At 34.2% G+C, this 26,238-nt stretch overlaps 1 protein-coding gene and 1 long non-coding RNA gene across 2 annotated transcripts in view; one reads left to right on the forward strand and one right to left on the reverse strand.

The window, feature by feature from the left end:
- The first annotated feature begins 266 nt into the window (after positions 1 to 266).
- Positions 267 to 26,238, forward strand: part of LOC141379111 (uncharacterized) — a 105,938-nt gene continuing 79,966 nt past the window's right edge. Inside the window, exons 1-2 of the long non-coding RNA XR_012395099.1 lie at positions 267 to 484; positions 789 to 874. This is a non-coding gene — a long non-coding RNA (uncharacterized lncRNA). The remainder of the gene's footprint in view (positions 485 to 788; positions 875 to 26,238) is intronic.
- Positions 11,988 to 14,991, reverse strand: irx1b (iroquois homeobox 1b). The gene is given in 4 exon segments (NM_131823.1): positions 11,988 to 12,315; positions 12,720 to 12,792; positions 12,928 to 13,900; positions 14,620 to 14,991. Coding segments are annotated over 4 exon segments (1,338 nt in total). The 5' UTR covers positions 14,866 to 14,991; the 3' UTR covers positions 11,988 to 12,269.

Here is a 26,238-nt window from a genome sequence, read left to right on the forward strand (position 1 = left end):
CAAATAGATTGATATTTCTAATTATGAAATGACGTAACCATAATCCAAATGATTTTGCAACCGTCTGTCGCCATCTGCTGGAGAAATATATAGTTACAGTGAATATTAAGAATTTATTTAGCCTTAAGAATATTTTTTATCCTGACCATTACGTTTGCCTGTTTTCTCGTTTGCTTTGCCTGTCATCCACACACCTGTAAAGCGAACGTCAGTTTTACGAGTGAGTTGCTTAACCAATCATATTGAGTATACCAAACAGACTACTCACGTCAGACGCTTGGTTGTGCGGCCTACTATGAAAGACAATTACCTCACAGATTGAATTAACAAATAATGCTAGATGAATTGTTTTTTTTATCATAAAAATAAAACAAACACGTTTGAAAGCATTTTATCATTCGTCGGCGATGAATTGGGGCTTTGTGATAAAAACGGTTGCGAGTTGTGAAGCTAGTGGACGACCCTAACTTACCTGTCCTGCACTGTAAGTAAAGACCTTTCCCAAGTTAGTCCACACCACGAAAGTACCTATTAAGTACCAAAACTTTATTCGCAAACCCTTAGATAGCATGTAGGCCTACCATATGAATGAATCACGGCGTGAATCAAACTAGCATAGCATGTATTAGAATAGCTTAGAGTCTTGGGCAGTTGTAGAACGCTATTTAGTTTTTTTTTTAATGTATTTATTTTTGGGTTTGTCATTGAAATGTTACAGTGAGTATATTTAGAGCTTTACATTTACTGCCCTCTTCAGCTTTGACTGCATCATATATTATTTGTTGCAGGCTTGACTCAACTATCCCAGAGATAACTTCAATCAATCAGCAATAAAATATCTACAACTAAATCAACTGCATCAAACATTTGACAGGTAACACGTTTCCGTAAATGATTAAGTTTAACGTCTAGTGTTTCTTACAGATTTCTTATATTATTCAATTATTGATGCAGTGTTTGCGCTGTTTGTACATTTGCACATGTAAAAAAAAACATTTTCTGAAATAACATAATTTTATCTTTTTTGAAGTAAAGTAATAACCATGAAATGTTGCTGAAATTTAGAAGATTGGTCTCATGAAATGCATTCTAAAAATAGTGTAGTTACTTTTCTAATACAAACAGAATTTGAAAAGCATCAATCACATTTTGATATATGCTAGCTCCAGTTTCCTTCTCCTTTTCTTTCTTTCTTTCTTTCTTTCTTTCTTTCTTTCTCTCTCTCTCTCTCTCTCTCTCTCTCTCTCTCTCTCTCTCTATATATATATATATATATATATATATATATATATATATACACACACACACACCAACTTATTAGGTACACCTGTCGAACTACTCATTAATGCAAAGTTATAATCAGCCAATCACATGGCAGCAACTTAATGCATTTAGGCATGGTCAAGACAATTTGCTGCAGTTTAAGCCAAGCATCAGAATGGGGATGATATGTCATTTAAGTGAATGAATGTGGCATGGTTGTTGGTGCCAGACGGGCTGCTCTGAGTATTTTAAAAACTGCTGATCTACTGGAATTTTCAAGCACAGTTATAGGGTTTACAGAGAATGGTCCAAAAAAGAGAAAAGATCCAGTGAGCGGCAGTTCTATCGGCAGAAGTGCCTTAGTTGTTGATGTCGGAGGAGACAGGCCTAACTGGTTCGAGCTGATAGAAAGGGAACAGTAACTGAAATAACCACTCGTTACAACCGACGTATGCAGAAGAGCATCTCTGAATGCACAACCCTCCCCCTCCAAACATGGGGGGGGAGGGTATTTTCCTGGCACACTTTGACTTTGGGCCCATTAGTACCAATTGAGCGTTGTGTCAACGCCACAGCCTGTGTGCTGACCATGTCCATCCTTTTGTGACCACAGGGTACCCATCTTCTGATGGCTACTTTCAGCAGGATAACGTGCCATGTCATAAAGTGTGAATCATTTCAGACTGGTTTCTTGAACATGACAGTGAATTCACTGTACTCAAATGGCCTCCACAGTCACCAAACTCAATCCAATAGAGCATCTTTGGGATGTGGTGGAACAGGAGATTCACATCCTTGATGTGCTGCTGACAAATCTGCAGCAACTGTGTAATGGTATCATGTCAATATGGATCAAAATCTCTGAGGAATATTTCCAGTACCATGTTGAATCTACGCCATGAAGAATTAAGGCAGTTCTGAAGGAAAAAATGGGGTCCAACCCAGTACTAGTAAGAGGTGTACCTAATAAAGTGACTGGTTAGTATGTGATGGCAAAACATTATTGTGGTTTGTGCTTGTACTACTTTTTTTAAGTTAACATGAAACATTAAAAATAATATTTCTTGCATTAAAAATGCATTTCGCAGACAATACAAGTGATTACTCATTCTCTGTTGTAACAAAAATAACCCTGGCAGAATTGTAAAAATAGTTATATAATTAAGTGAGCATCATTTAAATTTCTTAAAGCAAATATTTTAAAATATGATTTAAAACAGTCAGAGATAATTAGCATATTTAAAAAAGTCTAGATTCTAGAGATATTTAACTGAGGTATTTAAAAACTGTGGTAAATATTGTAATTTAAATGCAACTGAAAAATTTATCCAATATTGGGTTTGTCCATTTTTGAGGTAAGGTTTTGACAACCCAGCATTTTTTGGAGTGTACAATAATAACTCATCACTAGGTGGCAGCAAAAGATAAGATAGACTGCAGATTTAGTCTGCAATAAAATGGCGTTAGGATACACATTCATACAAAGACAACCATATGTTAATTATAGTCATCATAGTAATTTGTTAAACAGATGACAGGCACAGTGTGCATGTTAGTAATTGTGGAGCCCTTGGTTGGGAGTCAGTTCTTTCATTTGATGATTTGCAAGCGTGCACAGTGTGTGATAAATGTTCACTCGGGTCATTCTCAGGAAATGCCATTTGTGTGCTATGAATCACCCCTGATGAAATCAACAGCAAATGAACTCAGTCACATCATTGAATAGATCTGACTCTGTTTAATGTGTAATATGAAAGAAATGTTCACTTATTTGACGATATTTCTAAATGTTTGTATATAGAAATGATGTGTCTGTCACTATTTCACTTTATTGTGTACAATAGAGAAACTATTCAGTTAGTTACACTTTACAGCAATGTTCCATTAGTAATGTATTTATTTACATAGTTTACTTACTGTACAGTACTGTATTTATTAATTATACTTCAGCATTTACAAGTGCATTATGAAATGGCAAAGTTGTGCTTTTTAACATGTGATAATTCACTGTGAGTAAACATAGACTAACAATGAACTAAACTCCTCATTAAATAACATTAAGAAATATTAACCTTATATTGATATGAACAAACAAGGAACAAAGCGTTTCTATATAAACAATACATTCCCCAGTTAATAACTAACATTAACTAAGAGCACATTATTGTAAAGTCTAAACCATGTTTTTTTTGTGATATAATAGCTTTCATAACTTTGTCTTTGATAAAAACTGAATTTGTCTTTGTTACTACATTTTTAATTTTCACATTTTAAAATTGTTTTGATCTACCTACAGTTAAAGTCAGAATTATTAGCCCCCCTGAATTATTAACCCTGTTTATTTTTCCCCCAATTAAGGGAGAGAAAATTTTTTTGAACACATTTTTAAGCATAATAGTTTTAATAAGTAATTTTTTAATAACTGATTTATTTTATCTTTGCTGTGATGACAGAAAATAATATTTGACTAGATATTTTTCAAGACAATTCTATACAGCTTAAAGTGGCATTTAAAGATTTAACTAATTATGTTAACTAGGCAGGTTAGGGGTAGGCAAGTTATTGTATAACGATGGTTTGTTCTGGAGACTATCGGAAAAATACATTGCTTAAAAATAAAAACTGCTTTTATTCTAGCCGAAATAAAACTTTCTCCAGAAGAAAAAATGGGGTAGGGGGGCTAATAATTCTGACTTCAACTGTACGTCACACTGAAATCATTACAATGGCTATGTTTAGGCACTGGCTTTAAAATGAGTACTTTTCTTGAGCAAGAAAATAAGTTTTGAAGGGGTAATGTCATATTTTTTCATAACTTGAACAGCACTAAAAACACTAAAACGAACAAACAAAAATAATAAGGAATATTTTTAGATAGCTCATTTCGAGTAAAAATGTTTAAAAAGACATAATCATGACATTTTAGAATATTTTAAGTTAACACACTTCGGGTTAATTATAAGATGCTATTATGCAATAAAATGTTGACATTATTATATGTATTTTTAATGTCACAATTTTAGCACCTCACAATTATGAAATTCAGAAATATCATGTTTTTTTATATTATGACTTAAAATGAATAAATCACTTTTGACAGTTTGTTTTTATTTCCCAAAAATTTTATTTTAATTCTCAGCTTTTTATCCTATAATTATTAATCCTGTTTGGCATCTTTTTGTGTTTTTATTACACTATTTCTTCATAATTTTGACTTTGTAGGTCAAAAGTTCAACTTCATCTCAAATTTGACTGAGATAATCCAACTTTCCTTACTTTATGTTCTTCTTTTTTAGCTCTACTTCATTTAATAAGTTGTCATTTGGAAAGCACTTTGGGAACTTATGTTCTTATTAAATGCTATTTAAATAATAAACCTAACATATTTTTTATCTTTTGTCCTATTTTGCTTGTAATTACAATTAAGATTTGCATTATAGGTTATCTCATATTATATATTCAATACATGTTATTGATTTGCTTCATGATATTCTATCAGTGTTACTTTTTTTTCATAATTATGTCCTACAGAATTTCATAGCTTTGATTTCTTATTCAAAAATTTCAAAGTATCTCATTTCTTATACTTAGCATCTCATTTTATGTCATAACTACACTATAAAACATTATGTGATCAATTAGATTGTTTTAGTTCATTGTAACTTATTAAACTAAGTTAATCATGTTCTAACTTAATTTTACAAGTTATGCAAGCTGTTTTAAGTTACTTTATCATAATATACTGTAAGTTCAATTGACTTTTAAGGTTAATTTTATTCAGCTTAAAAAAATAAGTCAACCAGGATTAAAAAAAAAAAAAAAAATTATAACCGAATCAGCACAAAATGCTATTTACTGGTATAGAACAACAGCTTTCTCATTTAATGAAAAGCATATGTCACATAAACAAGTCTCAGATGCAGTAATCCCCCCCCCCCCCCCATCCTATAAGGCGTGAATCCATATTTTGACTGCCTTTAATTATTTTACCTCTGGGATGTTAAAAAGGCAATACAGTGCTGCATTTTGAGGGTTCATGGGGAGGTGGGTCAATTCACCTCCATATACCAGGATTGTTTATTATTTTAAGTCTTGCCTGAACACAACCGAATGCTCATAGCTTATCTAAAGGGGTCGGGAAGTGCATTTTATGTCTCATCTACTCAACAAACACACAATTAGTCAGATAATACAAACAAAAGCATAACAAAACAAAATCAAATGAAAAATCCATTCACATAAGTAGTCTAAATAATGAAATAAAGCACCATATGTTCGATCCATAGCATAAAATCTGGTTGTGCATAAGAATTCATCTCATCAAAAGGGCTATAAGCTATTTTAATCAAGGAATCAAACTAACAGAGAAAAAAAATCATAAAAGGAGTTCCTATTTTACTGTGTATTCATAATGAAAGGAAAAAAAAAGATGAACAGCTGCTGCCATTCTGTGAGATAACATTGAAGTCAGTCTATGTTGTATTGCACATGACGGCAGCTTTATTGTAAGTTGTGAATTTCATCATGTATTTGGCTTCTCTTGATTTGCTTCATAACAACTGTGGTCGATATAGACCTCATGTGGTAGAGTGTTTAAGCTTGCTGAAATCACATTAGTATACATTGTTCACAGCTTATATGCCCTACAACGCCCTCAAACTTAACTGATATCATTCTAATGGATGACTGCCTGCTAATTTAGGACCTCATCTATGAAGAAGAAAAGTGGTAGTTGACATAAAATTCAGAACTCTGCATTATTTTCTTACTGTCTTTGTTATTGTCCACACAAACATAATGAACAAATGAAAACCCACCCAACCAACTGGACAATTTAGTTGATTAATTCATTAGGTAACTCTATTCTTTAATGTATTATTATTTTTTATTTTATTTTTGACAAGCCATACCCACTGGCTAGTGTTGATTATACATACTTAAATGTGTAAATATGTGCTGTTTCTTTGCAATAAAAAAAAAAAAAAAAAAAAACACAAAAATGGCAGCGGTGTAGAAAGCATCTAATTGTAGAGGATTTATTTGCACCAGCTTTGCAATTCAGCTTATCAGTGCAATATAGTCGTGCAATATTTATTTATATGTGACTCTGGACCACAAAATTAATCTTGTTGCACAGTTATATTTTTGGCAGTAGCCAGGTTCACATTGTATAGTTCAAAATTTATGCCAAAAATCATTAGAATAGGCTATGATCGATTTTCAAAAAGATATTTTGTAATTTTCTTACTGTAAATATTTCAAAATTATTTTTTTTCTTTTGCATTGTCATGCACTTAATTTAGATAACTTTAAAGCTGAGTTACTCTTTGTTAAATATTTAAAATGGTCAGGTTCTAGATTTTCAAATGATCATATTTCAACCAGATATTGAACTATTATGAGAAAGTATGAATCTGAATTTTAAAAACTTGACACATATGACTGGTTTGTGGTTGAGGGTGACATATAAACTACAATATTACAAATGAAAATCTGTGTTGCTTTCATTTAGAATTACTTCTTCAGTTATTACTATAAAGTACTTTTAATGCTGATTGATGGCACAGATGAAATTAATTGTAGATTTAAGATGTGAAAAAAGCAGAGCTCCAAGAACCACGTACCAGTGTCAGTTGGAGCAAATTTTTGCAAAAAGTTGCCAAGCTTTTTTTAAACTCCAGAAATGAACTTTAAACTTTGTTTGGGACTGATAGTGTTTGAAATAACAGTAGTAGTTTGCCTTTATAGATCATGTCTTGATTTTTAATTATTTAATTGGGACAGTAAGGTGTGACTTTGCTTGGACAAAAGTCTTGTCACTTAACATAAATAATGTACAGTATAGCATATAAAGTCATGGTGCAGTGGAAAAAGAATTAATATTGTAAATGACTCCCATGAGCTTGGATGATCTCAGATCTTTCACATACCCCCATACTGAATGTTATCCCAAATCATGATTTTTGACTAATTTCTGTGAGAATTTTGGGTCGATTTGAGTTCTCATCTTCTGCAGTATTTGTGATGATTGGGATACAGTTCAAAAGATTATTCATTGGAAAAATCTATTTTCTGCCACTTTTCCAAATGATTAACTAGAAGTGAAGTATTTGTTGCTCTTACACAGGGAAGGACAACAAGACTTTTGTCAGGTAGTGTACACTTACATTTAGAATCAGAAACCAGAGTGATCTTTATTATGCCCATCTTGTAATATTTCATTCAAGTTAGGTTTAAAATTGTTCTTGACTCAAAACAAGAACTGGACATTTTGGAATGGAATTTTTTTTAACTTATTATTATTGTTATTATAGTAATATTAATAATATTAATAATTATTATGGGGTGACACGATGGTGCAGTGGCACTGTCTCCTCACAAAAAGAAGGTCACTGATTTGAGTCCTGGCTGGACCTCGGCCTTCCCCCACAGTCCAAAGACATGCAGTAAGTGAATTGGAAGAACTTAATTGGCTTAATTGGCCGCTGTGTGTGTGGGTGGGTGTGTGTGTGTGTGTGTGTGCGCGCGTGTGTGCGCGCACGCAAGAGTGTATGGGTGTTTCCCAGTACTAAGTTGCGGCTGGAAGGGCAAATGCTGCATAAAACATGTGCCAGATTAGTTGGTACGTTTCGCTGTGACGACCCCTAATAATCAGGGACTAAGCTGAAGGAAAAGTAATGATTGAATGAATAGTTTTAAAATGAATATTAATAACAACATGGGTAACTTTATAAAAGAAGTAAGGCTTTATTTATTTTTCAGTGTTCTTGCCCCCAAACACTGTCACAGGCACCCAGTTGGATAATAATACTGTCTTTTTGCTTTTAATTTAATATAGTCTTGTCCTTATTAGTGAAATATATAAACTGTTTTTATAAGTACATTTATATTTGTATTTCATATAAAAAGGTGAGTAGTTTATTTCAAGTATAGTCTGTTATTTATGAAGGAAAATGTAAAAAAACAAAAACGAAAAAATACTTTTCTCCCCTGTTGTTTATTGCACCCTAATGCATCTGTATGACGTATCTTGTCCACCGAAATACAGAATAAGATGTTTTGATGAATGCTTTACCTTTGTCTTTTACTTATTGAGTCCAAAACATTGACTTTCATTATAGTCCAAAAATGATTTAGAAGTATCTATTTTTTGTCCCCCTTCCAGAAGAAATAAAATAGTCTTGTATGTTTGGAATGACATGAGGACAAGTACACAAGGAATGACTTATAATTTTTGCATGAACTATCTCTGTAAACCAGCTTTAATTGACTGCAGTCTGAACATTGCATTTTCATGAGTATGTGGTTTTCTGGTTCTTGAGCAAGACTCCTGTAGTTAACTTCAGTTTGCTCTAGGGAATTGGTCTTGTGGAAGTGTACTGTAACATAAAAGTGCTAAAATGACTACTTAGCGAACAGCGTTTGTGTGCAAACGCTGCATATTGGTTTGTGTGTGTGTGAAAGACAGAGTTTGGGTATTAGTTAGTCAGTCTTTCAGAAGAGCATGTCTCCTTCACAGAGCCCTAGATGGAGGACTGTAAGATCTCAGTCTCACTTTGCAGTGCATCTGCCCAGACTGTTTGGGTTGGTATGACGTTTATTTAACAGGATTACAGATAACAGCACATGTGGTGATGGCGCTTAGACACTCTTCTCTTACACTTGGATATTAATCCTCTATGTGCTTTGGGAACCTGATTGTATCAGCTAGTCCAGCCGGCTTTAGTCTGTCAGGGTAACCTCAGGTTAGACCTGTTATGATGCGCATTCGTTACCTTAAACCATTTTCTATTTTTGAAACTAATTCCAAATGCGCAGTCAGATTTCTCTCATGTTTTTTTCATGAGAGAAACCTATCCCCCTTTTAAACATTTGAACACTCTTCCCACTTCGTTTATTTTGCTTCATTTTATTCAGTTATTCATTTTTTTGTACATCCCTCCATCTCTCTGTCCTTCACACCTTCTTGGTTTAATATATTCATTTCATGAAGCCTAAACCTAGCCTTTCAAACAGGCAGCCATTTTATGTCTTATCACGAATGGGCCACAAAGGCCCAGGCAGAACTAGCACCATTAGCATTAGCATAGCACAGAAATGCCTTAACATGACTGACATCTTCTTTATAGCGTCATTGCTTTGATTGACACATCACCTGACCAGGTGGACCCAAAGATAGTAAAATTCCTTATGTGGCAGTCTTGCATGAAAATGGGGAAAAGGTTTGCTGTTTGAAGTGCCATTTTAAAGCAGAGTCCTAATACATTGCTTTACTTTGATCTCCGTCACTCCCAAAATTGTCTTGTTTTTGACCGTTTTTTTTAATTTTTTTTTTATTTGTCAATAAATAAGTGTATGTAAATGAGTTTACAAAGTAAGATGGAATCTTCTGAACTCAAATACAATCAGAAAAAAGTTCCACAACTAACAGTTTGTGCTTCATTAGACAGCCATAATATATTTATTGGTGCTTTCAGTGAACTCAGCGACCAAACTGCTGATATGAGAAAATGTGAATATGTTTTTTTGTTCAATATTCAAAGACTGCGTGTATCTGACTGAATATTTTGTCATAGTCCATATTTGTTGAAGAAAAAAAAAATAGTTGACAAGGAAAGACTTGTTTGCTGAGCTGTGCCTAAAACAAGCACTGAAGAAACATTTGATTGAAAGCTATCAATAAACTATATTCAGAGATTAATAGCTATGTATTTAGTGCAATATTTTTGACAGTTGAGATTCTTGCTTGATGGTCAGGTACTCACCGAATGTTTACTCTCACTGGAGTGATTCATTGTCATATCGAGCAAAAATAAATAAATAAATTTCAAACAACAGTCAGTGATTTAATGGGTCTGGTCTATTTCCCACACTCACTCTCACAAGTGCTCAGTGCTGCTGGCCTCTGTCTGACCTTTGGGTTTGAACCTCGGTCAAAAAATTATATGTTTCATGAACTTCTCGCTGAGCACCGTGTTTTCAGGAATGTGTGGTTTTGCTGACGTCTTGTATCCCGAAAAGCTTTCAAAATGTCGCTTTACTGATTTGGGATCATGTGTTTGATTAGGGCATCCATAAATCAGTCTGTTTGTCACACAGTAAGAATGTGACCCGATCCAGATGTGCCTCTGTCACTAACTTTCCCTGTATCTCGCTCTCTAAAACACTTACTTTACTGCAGCATCTGTGACAGAGCAAACAGAATATAAACACACTTCCAAACACTGAAAATTAATTCACGTCTTCACATAAACCTTTTTTGGCCCGTGCAGCCGTTTATTTTCTCTGAAGGTTTGAGAGGTCGTCATTTCAGAGGTCCCGCGGAAGGTCGCGGTTGCATATAAGTTAAAAATGTGTAGCCTAACAAGTTTCATAAATATCCAAAATATCGCTTATATATTTAGTTTATATTCAAAGTTGTGTGTATTTTAATTTGTTTATTTATAAGTTTATTTATTTTTTAGGCCAGGCTAGCTCTTGTTTCAATAGCAGGCATTATTGTGTTGTTGTTGGTAGTTCACTTGAATGAAATCTACGTTGTGAAGTAGACTAATGTTTCTAATTAGCTAAATCCCAATTGCCAAAATCATATTTTGTAATGCAGCGCAAAATCTGTTATCAAAAGTTAGAATTCTTGAACTTTTGGTCCACGTTTTTGATTTGAATTTATATAGAAATTTATAAAACAATCATTTGTGCGATTGGCTCATTTATCCTGCTGTGACGCATAGCCTAAAGTTCAGGTATCTCGGTCTCCATTCTTTGCAGGCCTTTATATTGTACTTATCACTGACATAATCTCCATGCACACCCCACTCTCCTCCGAGTATACACACATGCTGTGCGCTGGCATTTGAACAGCTGCGATCCATATTCCTCTGTCTCCATATTTCAGTCAGCTGTCGAGGTTGTGTAAGGAGAGCTCTCGCCTTCTGTTGAAACCGCGCTATGAACTCTCATAAACAATTTAATCGTGCATAACTAGTCATTTGTTTGAATTTTACCAAACTGTTTTCACTCCAATTTTGTTTCTGTTTTTGAACAGAAAAAGAGTATCTCAATCTGGGCTAACAAGAATGCACCCCTTCGTCTATTTTTAAAGAAATCACTTTGACGCTGACATATTTTTAAGAACATATTGCTACATTTTTGTTATTCGATAGTTTAAGTATCAAGTAAAGACAACGAATGATGTGCTAGTGATTGAGTAAATTGTGTTTTATATTTTTAATTAACGTAGACGTGATTTTCTTTGGAGTTTTAATATAAGTGCATTCCAAACATAAACTCGAAAAAATCGCCAATAGATGTCGCCGTTGCCTAGTTGTGAATGTTTCTAAGCTGTATGCCTAAAATGTTTCTACACACTGATTTGCGATCAATTAACAATGTGGTTATCAGGTATCTTAAGTTGTTTGACCAATTATTGCGAAATAAATTATGTGGATACATTTCAAATAGCCCATATATTTTAACTCATGTGCTGACCTGTTGTCGGATTAAGTTATGTTAAGTTAAGTTACGTTATTAGTCTAATAAATTTTAGCCGCTCGTATTTTTTCATCACTTGGCCAAATATCCTTTTTAACATGATAATTGTTTCTTTATTTTAAAAAGACAACATATAGCTCTTAATAACTCAAATTGTCTACTTAGGTTATGGCTTCTGACTTAAAAACTAACACTTAGTTATTTAACTTTAGAAAATTAATTTCATAACACAATTTATCTCATTTTCTTTATTACACAAAAATATATCATTTTCACAATTTCTGACAAATAACTCTTATTAACTCTTTAAAAGAAATGCAGGCGACCTACACGGTAAACTCAAACATGCTGAAATGAATAGAAAAGAAAATACAAAAAAAAATTATATTGCTGGATGGGAGCGTAATAAGAAATACAAAAAATATTTTGGTCTATCCGATGACGTATATGCTGTTGCTGTATTGTCACATTTCACTTTCTTTAAATAATTTAGAGGTTTCTGATAAGTTCTGTGTTCAAGAAATTGTCTTCAAAGCGCGTTGTGATGTTTCATGATGAGACCTGTGTGAGTAGAGAAAAGACAGAAATGGGGGGAAAATGAGTCAAAATGTTTTTAAACAAATGACACAATTGATATCTCTGCCTAAATGCAAATTATTGATTTTCTCCTGATGAGACGTTAAATAAGTAACTTCAAGCAATTAACAAGCCTTTTAAATGTATTTATTATGGCTTACGAAAATGTGTTTCAATGTACCATTACTATTTAAATGTTAGTGAAAGGATTTCTAACTATTTAAACGTTATAAATAATCCAAAACTTATTATATCTAATGGAGAAATGTTAGGGAAAGCAAGTTGTAACTGCGACTCTTGCATTTGAAACTGTGTTCTTTTGCAATTATGTGAGTTTGATTTAATCAAAATCAGTGCACGGAAATTAAAATGACTTGTTCATCATTTACCTGTCATGGATGACTGGAAACGGTGATCTTGATGCAAGTGTTGGAGATTCAATTCTCTGAACGTTCTCTTGATCTAAATTTCAAAAGATAAAGAATGAACAGCTTGCACTTCAAAACAAACGTTAATGTGGTTTGAAAACAATGTGGAAAGTTAATAGGCTGTGTTAAAAATCACTATTCTAATTATTGTTCAATATTGAATACCAACCATTATGTTTGGGACTGAAACTGTCGGATGAGTTGTCGCTGTCAAGACATGGAGATCCAGAGGCAGACGAAGGTTTCTTTTCGGGGTTTGTAACGGGACTGTGGTTTGGAAAGTTACTGTTTTGACTCAAAAGTGAGCGCACACCCATCAGAGAATTAGCACTGAGGAAAGCGGCGCTCGCCCAATTGTGTAGTTTCCCAATCTGGCAAGTATAAATTCCGTTTGTGGAGAGAAAAGCAGGATGGGTTGAAGGTGAGGCCCTGAGGCCTGCAGGCGTCGACGGGATACTGAGTTTTTGCGTATTATCAGGACTTGTTGCCGTCTCCGCCAAAGACCAGATTTTGGGTTTGCTGTTTCCAGGCCTTTGACACACTGCTCCACCAGGAGACACCTCACCAACGCTTTTGACCACATTCTGTTCTCTATTACCACTCGACATAGGACTGTCCGTGTTTTTAAGTGCTGGGGAAGATAATATCCGCGGTGTTTCAATGTTTTCAATCGCGTGCGGGTTATTCGCTGCTTCCTTGTTCTGGTCCACTCTGGGCTCCTCCGCCTTGTCCATATCGATGGTCTCCAGATCGATTTCTTCCTCGTCGTCATTTTTGTCCGCATCATCCTCGTTGTCGCTGTCGAAAATTCGCCCGTCTCTGTCCTCGGCACTGCGACCCCAGGTCACTTTATTCTCCTTTTTGAGTCTCCGGCGCGCGTTGGCGAACCAGGTGGACACCTGCGTAAGGGTCATCTTCGTGATGATGGCCAGCATGATCTTCTCACCTTTGGTGGGATACGGGTTCTTTTTGTGTTCCTGCAACCATGCTTTCAGTGTGCTGGTGGTTTCTCTGGTAGCGCTCTTGGCCCGGGCCGGATCACCGTACTGATACTGGCCGTATGGATAAAAACCGGGCGCAGCGTGCACTGCAAATCCTGGAGGATGAGCCCCGGGGTTATCCTTCAGCTCATACTGCGACCCCTGGGGATTAGAAAAATTAATTATCAGTAGGTTTGTAGACATGCACAGGAAAGAGTAATACGAATGTCGTTCCTTCTATTTTGGTATTATTTTGAAAAGTGTTAAAGTAGTATTTCAACACGAGAAATGAACTGTTGCTGCAAACTTCTAGCAGTGATTTACTTTTAAAACAAACACTGGAAACCTAAATAAAATTACTTATGCAGAACTATAATTTGGAAATATAAAGTTTAATAATTATTATTCGATAATTACAGTGCCAAAATAGAGATTATTTCAAATGTTAGAGAATTAAAAAAATCGCTAATTAATCTTAAAAATAAATGCAGTCATTGTCTCTTGTTCTTCTTTTATGTATGCAGAACTGTTTTAGTCTGTGAAAGTAGAACAACTACAAATTACAATTTGTTGTTTTTAATTAAAAACATTAGTTTTTAAATCCGTTCAATTCCGATTATTTTAAAGATTGCGTTTATATTTTTAACCTCTCGAAACACTGCCATATAAAACATTTAATATACATCTGATAAACATTTAAAACTAATAGTTTAATGCAAAATGTAATGTTTAAAGTTTAATTCATCTTATTATATATATATATATATATATATATATATATATATATATATATATATATATATATATATATATATATATATATTAGACAGATATTTACCACTGTAAAATACTTTATAACATGTATATATAAACTGTCTTACCATCTGAGAGAGCAGGGCCAGCTCGGCACTGTTGTAAGGTAAGAAGGCGCTATAATTTTGCACGGTCCACGGATTCGCATACATGCCGAGCATCGGCGTGATAGCAGCCGCTGCAGTCGCGGGATTTGCGCTGTTGTCCGAGCTTCCCTCGCGTGGAGAGGACGGCATTACACCCGTGCGCTCCGCTCCGTACACCTCTTGGGAGGCGTTTAGGAACTGTGGGTAACCCAGTTGGGGGAACGACATGTCCAACTCCCGAGGAACTCTGTCGGAGATTTACAAGAGAGAAGGGCAATCCACTTTCAATCACAGCAATAACTCTCGCTTGGTGCAGAAGCGCGGTCTCTTCAGGAGGAACGTCTAGTGATGCGTCTACCCTCTGGACCTCTCACAATTTGAAGTTGACGGCTTGATTGGCATGATACTTAAGCGCGAGGCCCCTCCTATCCGGGGCCACGCGATAAGTAGGCTGCAGTGTGTGTTATTGTGTGTTTTTGTGGCAGTGTAAACGAAGTGCTTAGTTACATATACGCCTTGTTCGCGTAAAAATGTGGAATGTGACAACAAATATATAAATATTTAACATAAAATAAATAGTTTTGCATTATAAAATGTTAAGAGCAGTGTTGCTGGGCATGACTGCATTTATGCATTTCTGAACTTTCTTCATATTAATTTAAGGTAAATAATTTAATTAATAAAGCTTATAGCTAATATTAACGAGACACAATTAATGCAAAAATGCTAGTGGAGTTGTCTGGTTAACTATTCTTACTTTTGTAAACACACGAATTAATAGGCTAAATGAATAAAATACAGTGTACTATATTTAAAAAAAATTAAAGAATTAAAAGAAAAAAATCTTAATTTTACAAAAATAAAACGATAAAATACAGTTAAAAACTTCTTAGCAGTGTTTTTAAGACAAGTTTGTTCTGTTACAAAATATTTAAAGTATTTTAAATTTCATGATTTTATGAATTAAGTGACATTTGACGCTAACAAACAGACTGATAAACTTGTTACTATAGTGCAATTATGTAATTTAGTTACACATATCAATATGAAATGTTTGCATCATCTAAGCGGTCTGTGCATTTAACTGATATATAATAAATGCTTCAAGTTTTCCTTATCTTGATATAATTATTATCTATGAACATTTTAAATAAAGTGTTATGTAAATAGGATAGAAAACGGCATTTTTGTACAGTGTTTATTAACTCCATCTACGATTAAATGCACTGACATTTATTGATTGCGCAATGCCATAACCTATCTATCTCCAGTCAATATTTCATGTTTTATTTAACGCGCATGCGGCTCAGGAGTTTGTATGTATAAGCGGCTTCAACGTCTGGTAGTGTGGAGTCGTGAAGAAGGCAATAATGGAGTGTAATAGTGATTTGATGGAGCGGAGAGAATCATCATCATCGCTCCCCTCCCTCTCACAGCGCGCGCGCACACACACAAGCGTTCACACGGCGTGCCAGAGAGGGTCTCAGTAATGTCCAACAGGGAAACAAACGATCCCGTTTATGGTAATTTGCACATTAGCATCACACAGGTTGTCCCGTGATAAGGTGACAGGTTAATGAAATGCTCCATTCAGAGGAGCCATTTGATCCCTCTGAGAGGTTGTGATAAGGAGCCAACCAGAGAAGCCTGCAATTAAAACCACAGCCTATCTCTCCATCCCAGTATATTTTCTCTCTCCTCCTCTCATCCACGGCTGGTAATGAGGGCTAACACCCCTGTCTGCGCTAATCCTCCCCCTGGGTGCACCTTGCTATCAGATGTTAGCTTTGTAATTATTTATCCAAAAAGTCATAATTTCATGCTTGAGTAGCAAATGAGTTTGGCGAGCTGGTTAGGCAATTCTCTTCGTGTCCTGCGAAGCGGAGAGCGGGATTTAATGATTTAATTACAGCAGTTAGTCCTCCATTTGGCGCTAAGGAGTTTCACGTTTTAAAATGGCTATGGAGTCACCTGCCGTTGACGATTTCGGATGTTATAATCCACGTTTCCATTAATATTAATATTAAAAATCCATCCTGACAGCAATCTCTTCATCAAAAGTGAGCTGCATGATACAAAACCAAGAAGACGACACTTTTGCAATAGAAGGATCATTTTGGGTTTCATTAAAAATGTAATAAAGTTCTTAAAACTTAAATGGGGAAAGAGTTCTAAGAACTATTTTTTTTATATTAGTGTGAAAAGCACTTTATAAGTCTATTTTTTGCAATTGTTGGATAAAAAGTTTGCATGGATGTTAAGGGTTCTTCATGGAATTGTTGAATTCTTTTATATTGTAATTCCGGTTGTATTTTGCCCTCAAGGGTTTATAAATAAGTTTTACATTCAGAAATTAAGGTTTAAATAACTTATTGGCAACTGTACATTTTGTTTAGTAGTTTAAACTTACACCATCTTAAAGAGATAGTTCTCTTAAAATTGAATTTTTTACCATTTACTCACACACACAAGTGGTTGTAAATGTTTATGAATTTCTTTCTTCTGTTGAACACAAAACAAGACGTTGTAAAAGAATGTTGGGGAGAAAAAAAATCATAGTAATGACACAAACACTGTTTGAAAGAAACTCAAACAGGTTTGAAACAGGTGAAGGATGAATAAATCATGGCAGAATTTTCATTTTTGGGTAAACCATCCTTAGTAAAAATAAATAAAAAAATAAATAATATCCCAAGTAAATTTTAAAAACATACAAATGAAGATAACAGTTCCCAATTTTGAGTTTTCACCAAAATTACTAATTTACATAATAAAACATAATCAGGTACTTTGACAACAAACCTTTTACTCTCATTTGTGTGATTGTAGATTGTATAGTTTAGATAAAAACTATTATAATAACCTACAGTGTAAGGAAACCATGAGAGAACCAGTGTTTTCTGGAGTTTTTACATTATGGCTGTGCAAGGGTAGACTTTCTTGTTTACCCTAATATTCAACAGCTAATTGACATCTTTATTTAAAGCAGGATATTCTATCCCCAACTTCTGTTTTGTAGACTATGTCTGTGCCAGTTTGTTAAAAAATATGCTAAATGAAAATCCATTCCAGCCTATCAGTTAGACTACTTTCAATGCTTTAATCACTTTCCCTGAGTCTGGTAATTGTTTGGTTTATTGATTTCTCTTTTATTTGTTCGTTGTATCTAAACATGCTGTGTTGAGTTTGTATAATAACGCCGAATTTACACTGCAAAGGCAGCATAGATGTGCTTCTGAAGCAGCATTTAGATATCTGTACACAGCCTGGTTATTGATCTTCAGAGGTGCCATGGATGCATTTACGTTGAAATTACAACTGTACACTGCTGACGTTAGATTTGGTTTTATATAAACTATATTGTTTATATTCTAATGGATAAAATATCATTTAAAGTATGTATACAATTAACACTTTTATTGTCTTAGACAAGCACATTACATCAAATAATCAAAGACTGATTCATAAAATAATTCACAATATAAATGTATAAAGCCAGTCTCAACTTCCATGCCTGTTTTGACTCTTGAGTGAAAAGCCCACCAAATATTTACTACACCATAATGGTCTTTTTCTCCATTTGCATCTCCTGCCTTCACTGGCGCTGGAGCTATAATTGAAGGTTGGTCTCAGTTTACAGGCCATGAAGAAGATCAAAATGCCTCGTTTCCTCGTGTACATAAAGTGTGAATTTCCTAAAACGCCCAAGAAAGAGAAACCAAAACCAAAAGCCGCTACTACTTTAAAAGGGAAATGGCTTGATCAGTTTTCTGCTGACACAGAATCAAAGCGTCTTTGAAATGCCGGTGTTTTTAATTTTTTTTCCCCTGTGAGCTTTTTTTTTTCATCTTACTGCATACATGTGAGAGCGAAACGAGCGCTTCCTAAACCTCCACCTCCAACTGTGAGTGTTGAAACAGCACGGTTTTAATATGAAGGCTCTGACCCTGATTGTCATCTTTCACTCCATCTCCATCTGCCTCTGTATCTGATTTGATGACACGGGGGACCGGGGCTCATTTTGCAGTCCATTAACAGAGGGCAGGACTCCAGATCCCATGGGTCCTGGTGAATCCCCCCTCCTGACTGTCCTCACCTCTCTAACCTCCCCCCTCAGTTGCTGACCTTTCTAACACTGTTGGCTAAACATTGCCTCCCTCTGTAATGAGCCATTAAACTGAATGCATTAATGACCATTTAGGTTGTGTGTGTGTGTGTGTGTGTGTGTCATTGCAGTAGGGTTTTGTTTTTATTGCATATATTCTGAATACCGTCATATCTGTTGTCCTTGGATTGTTGAAGTGCTTTATTGTGTTCATAATATCCAGACATTTTTTAAATCCCACAAGAAAGAAACAAAGGTAATCCTAATGAAGAGGAGATTAATTACCCGCATTTGTGTGATCGTGTGTGTCAGGCGAACATGAAGAAGGTGTGTGTGTGTGTGTGTGTGTGTGTATGTGTGTCGGCCTTTTAGTTGACAGCAGTGGAGGAAGTGTGTGCCAATATTTCCTTTCCTCCCGGATGTCCTCTAACAGAACTGCTCTCACAGACCAGGTGTTGATTTGCTCTTTGTGAAAATGGAGGAATGGCAAATATTTGTTGCAGAGCTCAGGAATTAGTGGTTTTAGTGCTATTTATTTACATTAATCTTGCGCTGATTTAGGAATTGACTAAAGATAACAATGTGGCATTCACATGACAGAGTTTTCAAATAAAAACTGTAAATGCATTTTAGTGTTTTGGGGGCAAATTTTTGGAAACGGGTTTCAGAATGGAAGATTTTGAAAATGATATGGATACACTATAAAAAAATTATGTTTTTTTATGGCAGCTGCGGTAAAATAACGGCCCTTAAATTACAGAAATAACAGCCGTTAAATTACAGAAATTTACCGTAAAATAACAGCCGTTAAATTACAGAAATTTACTGTAAAGTAACAGCCGTTAAAGGACGGAAATTTCCTAAATTTAATTTCCGATAAATTTCTGTAATTTTACGTCTGTTATTTTACAGCAAATTTCGGTAATTTAACGTGTTTTGTAAATGTAAAATAACAGACTTTTTTTTTTTTTTTACAGTGTATCAATTATTTTTTGTATTAACAATGCAGACTTGGAAAATGGTGACATTATGTGCATATCCGTGATCATTTGACAACAAAAGCAACAATAGTGGATAGCAGGACTATATGCGCAGAGATGTGTAGTATTTCTTTACAAATTATATCGCCACCTATTGTCCTGCAGCATTAATACAGTGTTATCGATCAATTTTTGAAGATCCATGTAAGCGGGATTGGTGCAACATTGCGTTTTGGAAAAGTTTAAAAAACAAATGTAGAATAATTTTAAAAATGTTTTAGCATTGTTGCTGCATAAAACTAACTGTAAAAAATAAATTCAGAAAAACATGAATAAAAAAAAAGAAAGATAAACAAATAAAGTAAAATCTAGTGAACAATAGAAATCCGCTAAAACGTTTTGATGGAGGATGTTGACTTTAACCAAACCAGGGTATTTGAACTTACAGTTTTTTTTTTATGGAAAATCAATTTTTTAAATAATTTTATTTGCAAAATAGAGCAGTTGCAGTTTTAAAATTACAATAGAATAAAAATAGGATGAATCATGTGTTGCGTTTCTCCTTTGCTAATCACTTAAGATAAAAGTGTGTGAAAAATTATTAAATGTTCATGTTAGTTGATTTTAAAGTAACTCATCGATTCATTATGTTACAATCTAAGATGTTGTTGCTAACTAAATCTATTTATTGTCACTTAACATAATAGAAAACATTAAGAAAATATATTTTTTCATTTTCATTGGGATGAACTAAAAATGAAACACTTTATAATATCCGTCACTCTACATTAGTAAAAACAACAAAATGTCATAAAATAACAAGCTATACATTTGTTAAAGTATTTAGTTTTCTTATTATTTTTAGTTATTAAATGTATACAGGGGTTTATTGTTAGTTCAAAGCTTGTTTTTTAAATTATTTACTTAAAATCCAAAATAAAATAAAATTCGTAATTAATTTAAGTATTGATTTTTTTTATAGTTAACTAATGTGGTTAAACTGATGCAACCTTAATTAGGGATGGTCGATTAATCGAAAAGTAATCAACATTCAGAACTAACATTTTTCCAGGACGATTTTTAAAATTGCTCTCCCTACCACATGTGGAGTCACGTGACCCCGCTCTGTTAAAGATTGAGGCTGATTTATTCTTCTATGGCCACTTTGCAGCCACATCTGATCTCAGGTCAAGTAGTATTCTTGAGCTTTACTTCGCACTACACTGACGATGATGGGAAGCTGCGCAAGAGATGCCTTGATACAGCATATTTTCCATTACAATAATAGTGATACTTATATCAAAATATTTGTTTACAAAAGATGCAAGAAATGCACTGTTTAAAATATTGGATATGTAAGAGTTTTTTTTTATTTAGAACGACACTGCTTAATTCCTACTTTAATATGAAAAACACTGAAAATTATTTCTTTTTTCTTATACAGACAAGGTGTGCTTTAATTTCAGTTGTTCAGCATTGATGTTCAATAAATAATCATAGATAGTAGATGTGTATTTCCCTCAATTATTTTAAAATCAAGTAATCCACCCTTCTGTATGTGAACATATTTACTGCACAAAACCTGTCAGTGAACTATGAGGCAAAAATTAAATAAATAAAATAATCGTTCATTAATCGTAATCAAGTTAAAATATTCAATAAATCGAGATTTTGATTTAAGGCCAGATCGCCCAGCCCTAACCTACATACGTGTAAAAGATAGATGTGTTTTTTTCCTCTGGTGGTAACTGAAAGGGCTGCAGATTGCAAAAAACAAATAAACATAACTAAATACAGTCATGCAAAGTAAGTAAACTAACCACAATCATGTGCTATTTGGAAGCGAAGACAACTGAGAAGCACTTGTTTAAACCAACAGCTCATTTACCTTAAATGTTATGTCAATGGAAGCCTTCAAACCCGCAATCACAGCATCAGCCTAAAAGGTCATCAGTGTTTAGATCTCTCAATCTCTGCCCTTTACTCCACTCTTCCCTTTCTCCACCTGATTCTCTCCTCCTTCCTTAAGTAGGGAAATGAAGCTGTGATGGCATCACACTGCTGTTCATCAATGGATCCTACTCTCATTATCACTGAGTCTTTGTCATTTACAAAAGCTCCAGCGCGCAGTCATCTGGTCATCTTAATACACACTCCAGGGGTAATTGGCTCATTGGTGCAGGACAATGTGTGCGGAGCTATCAGGAAATCCTCAAAGGTTAAGACAGGTTGATATCGTACTGATTTCCAGGGGGGTTTATCTTACTGTTGGACGAGACTAATTAATTGTGATTTCTGCATTTGGTTACATTCTATTATTCAAATCTATTTGCAAATTGCAAATAAATGTACATTTAAATGAAACTCGTTGATTAGTTGTGTTAATTCCAGGGTTATTGTTGATAACTAAACCATGCAACTGAAATACTTTGTTTCATGAAGTAGTTGGTTAGAAAAAAATAAAAATAAAAGGGCAGCTGTTCACAATAAGGTCCAAACTACAATACGATAGTAGTTACTGTCATTAACTAGCTATATGGAAAACAGTAAAGTTACAATATTTATTTTTCTTTTAAACTTTGATTAATGAACATACTGTAGTAGTTTTCCGTTACTGTGTAATTATAAGTTTTAAGTGCGTAATAATAGCAACATGCTAATTATAGGTTTGGTTTAATTGCATGTAATTATGAATAATTAACTGTCAGTAGACAGTGCTGCCCTAAAATTAATCAACAGAACTACTATAATAAAATTTATTTGATCATTCATTTAATCATTTTCTTTTTGGCTTAGTTCCTTTATTAATCCGGGGTTGCCACAGTGGAATGAACCGTAAACTTATCCAGCATATGTTTTACACAGTGGATGCGTTTACAGCTGAAACCCATCCTTGGGAAACACCCATACACTGGCATTCACACACATACACTGGACAATGGACAATTTATTTTACCCAATTCACCTATAGCGCATGTCTTTGTACTGTGGGGGAAACCGGAGAACCCGGAGGAAATACATGCAAACTCCACACTAAAATGCAAACTGACCCAGCCAAGGCTCGAATCAGCAACCTTCTTGCTCTGAAGCAATCGTGCTACCCACTGCACAACTGTGACACCATTTATTTGAGCAGGTGTTTTAAAATTATTTATTTATTTATCTTTAACCATCATTGGGTTTTTCCTTCATGTTTGTTGAAACTCTAATTCATATATTAACATAAACATATAAAGAGTTCAGATGCAAAAAACGTCTGAAAATTTCAATAGAAAATGAAAAATCAGCCTCTTATGTTTATGTTGAGTTATTTCACTTTAAAGACAAGGAAAAGGACTTATTCTTTGCCATAAAAGTGATATTACTGAACATACACACAGGAGCCTGTTAAAAATGCTCATTTTAGAGGATCATTTCAGATGGCATTTAGAAGTTTTTGCAACTCTTCATATACTCAAGCCTAAATTATTTCACACCCCCTGGAAAATTCTTAATTAAAGTTACTTTTATTCAACCAGCAAGTTTTATCTTTTACTGGAAATGAGACAGGCTTCTCTGAAAAGATAATAAGACAATGTACAAGAGGAATCATTGTGGAAAAAAGAATAATATTTCTCAGATTTTATTAACATTTGATCAAAATCTTCAGTCAGAATTTGCCACTGTAAATAAAAACCTGGTTGCCTTAAATTTTTAAGCTGAATCAAATTAACCGTATGAGTCAGGATTAACTTAGTTTAATAAGTTACAAAGAACTAAAAACATATGTTATCATGACTAATTAATCATAATGTTTTATAGTGCAGACATATGAATGATATTAGGCTTGAAAAAGTTTTCTACAACTATTATTGGAATTTTCCTTTTGGTGAACACTATATTAATAAAATTTGTTAAACAGGAGAAAATAAAAGAAATAAAACACAAAATGGAAATGAATTTTTTTCTTCCCTCTTTTCTTTATACTGTACAAGATTCCCCCAACTAAAACATTTCACAGTTAATTTTCCTGCTTTAAAAAAAAAAAAAACGCAGTCTTCATTCACGTTTAAGAATGAACATATGCTTGATTAAAATCTTTCCAAGCCATGCTCCACAACCTGAGGGTAAATGCTTCAGCTAATACCTCCTCATTATCAATTAGCGGGTGGGTTAAAGTTTGTATGTAATCGGCTCTTAAGAGACTCAATAGGTGTCATTAAACGTCCGAGATCCTCTGATAACGTGAACTCATCCCAAGAAAGGTCATCCGCCCGTGGCCTGATACAGTAGATCATTGTCCAGACCTGAGTCTGGTTCAGTTTCACCGGCTCACCAATTAACCATTTCTAATCCGCGCTGTTTGCTGTTAAACTCAGCTCCATCATTTCCAACCGAGTTTCTGGATTTAACAGATGTTTTACACGATTGCTGACCACATCAGCGTTGCCCTCCACCCACTTTCACCAGGGCAACAAAAACCTTTCAAACAGGCCCGTTTCACAAGGCCTGCATTTGAATCCGTTTCACAGTTTATTTATTCCTTTGTTTCAGCGCTAGTCAGTTTAATGCTTAGCATGCACTATTAGCCATTAGCATTGCTTTCAGGCTCACTAGGTTGCTGATCTTAGAAGCTTAAAACTCTCCCCGGTGCTTTGTTGTGGTCACTGATGCTCAGAGGGGGTCCTGGGGGCCAACACAATAGATAAGGGGGCAGGAGAGCTTGTTGGCTTGGTGGTGGGATGGTTGGAAAAGGTACCCTGAAGTGGAGGCTTGTTGATATGGCCCATTCAGCGACATGCTTGGGATAACCTTACATGCAAATGCATCTGATAGCTGTGATGTCATTGTTTTGGAGCAATTATCGTCATTGTTTCATTAAAAAAGGTCATTTATAAATATTTAAAGGGTTAATTCACCAATAAATCAAGAATCCGTCATCATTTAGTCACCCTTATTTTGCCTTTAATTGTGTAAAATGAGACACATTTACTTTTATTTTATGAAGAAATAAAACACAGTGGTCTAATTTGTCATTTGAGTTACATTACACAAGTCATGTTTGGATGAAATTTAGATGAAGTTTGTGATATTATTGTAATTTTAATTCTATTTTATGCCACTGATTACCAAACAACATGCAGTAATAGGTGTAACAATTTTAAGGGACAAACCTACCGTAACAAACCTACGATTATTTAATTTGATGTTAGTGCTATGTTAATGACCTTATAAAAGCTTTGACAGTGGTGATGTAGGATGAAAATGTACTTGTAAAATGTTTTTTACTGTTATTTGTAATTTTGTGTCACTTTTCTGGAAGTAGACGCAGCTTTGAAAGGCTTATTTGGACAACTTCAAACCTTTAGTAGAAAAACGTCAAATTAAATAACTAAAATAAAACAAAAATCAGCTTTTAGTAAACATTGTTACTAATGGAGTGATAAGAAATCAGATCAGATGACAGAGGCATTTGGATGTAAACAAGATGGGTGATATATACTGTATGATGCTGTCACCAAAATTATTAAGGGCATGTTGATGCATTGCTCTATAGGTCAATATATTGATTATTACAGCAGCCCTACAAGTGCCTTTTACATTTTTGAAATAGAAATCTGACTATGTAATCATGTTTGTTTTATTTTTGATGTTTTACAATATATGTTTGTCCTCCATTTTTACTATATGAAAATATTGTGCTGGTGAAGTGTATCAATGCATAGGCACACATTTAAATGGTAGCTTTCACTATTTGTCTAAAACCTACAGTGCTCAGCATAATTGAGTACACCCCATTATGAAAATTAATAATTTTATTTATTTCTCAGTGAATATAGGCACTGCATTTTGGTGCATTTAAACAAAACAAATTTTTTAATAATATTTTAGTCACCAAACATATTTAGAAAATAAAAGATAATACATTTAAATTCAAGCAAAATATTGCAAAAAAAGAGGAGAAAACACAAAATAAAAGACCAAAACCTTTTTTTTTTTTTTTTTTTGCGTTTCTTGATTTTCTTTTTTTTTTATTGTATTTATTATTTGTCTATAAAATATCAATTTAGATGTACTAGTTTTTGGACCGTAATCGTAAGTTATTTTATTAGATAAGCTCCAGATTTGGCTCCAGTATTGACTAATCTAATGTATATGCACAAATAAAATATTGTATAGCTTCCCATTAAAATATGAATTTAAAGATAGATTTGTGATGGGTGTACTTACTTATAAATGTAAATATAATTGTGAACACACAGAGAAAGTTTGCATTTGAAATTGTATCGATGCTTTGATAGACACCCATTTACATGCCAATTTTGCCTATTTTGATAAACAATACAACACACGTCCTCCCTATTAGTAAACAAACAGCACCAGTTCACTTGTAAGTTTGCACCCAAGTATTCATCATTATGCAATAAAATACTTGTTCTCCAGACTGACAAAAATGCACTCAGTTTAACATGGGTATTAATTTAGTTTTTCCTGTATTTGTTTTGATATGTAAAGTTACAGTAGAAGTTGACTTGC

This window comes from Danio rerio, chromosome 19 (assembly GCF_049306965.1).
Source record: "Danio rerio strain Tuebingen ecotype United States chromosome 19, GRCz12tu, whole genome shotgun sequence".
In the NCBI taxonomy this organism is placed as follows: Eukaryota; Metazoa; Chordata; class Actinopteri; order Cypriniformes; family Danionidae; genus Danio; species Danio rerio.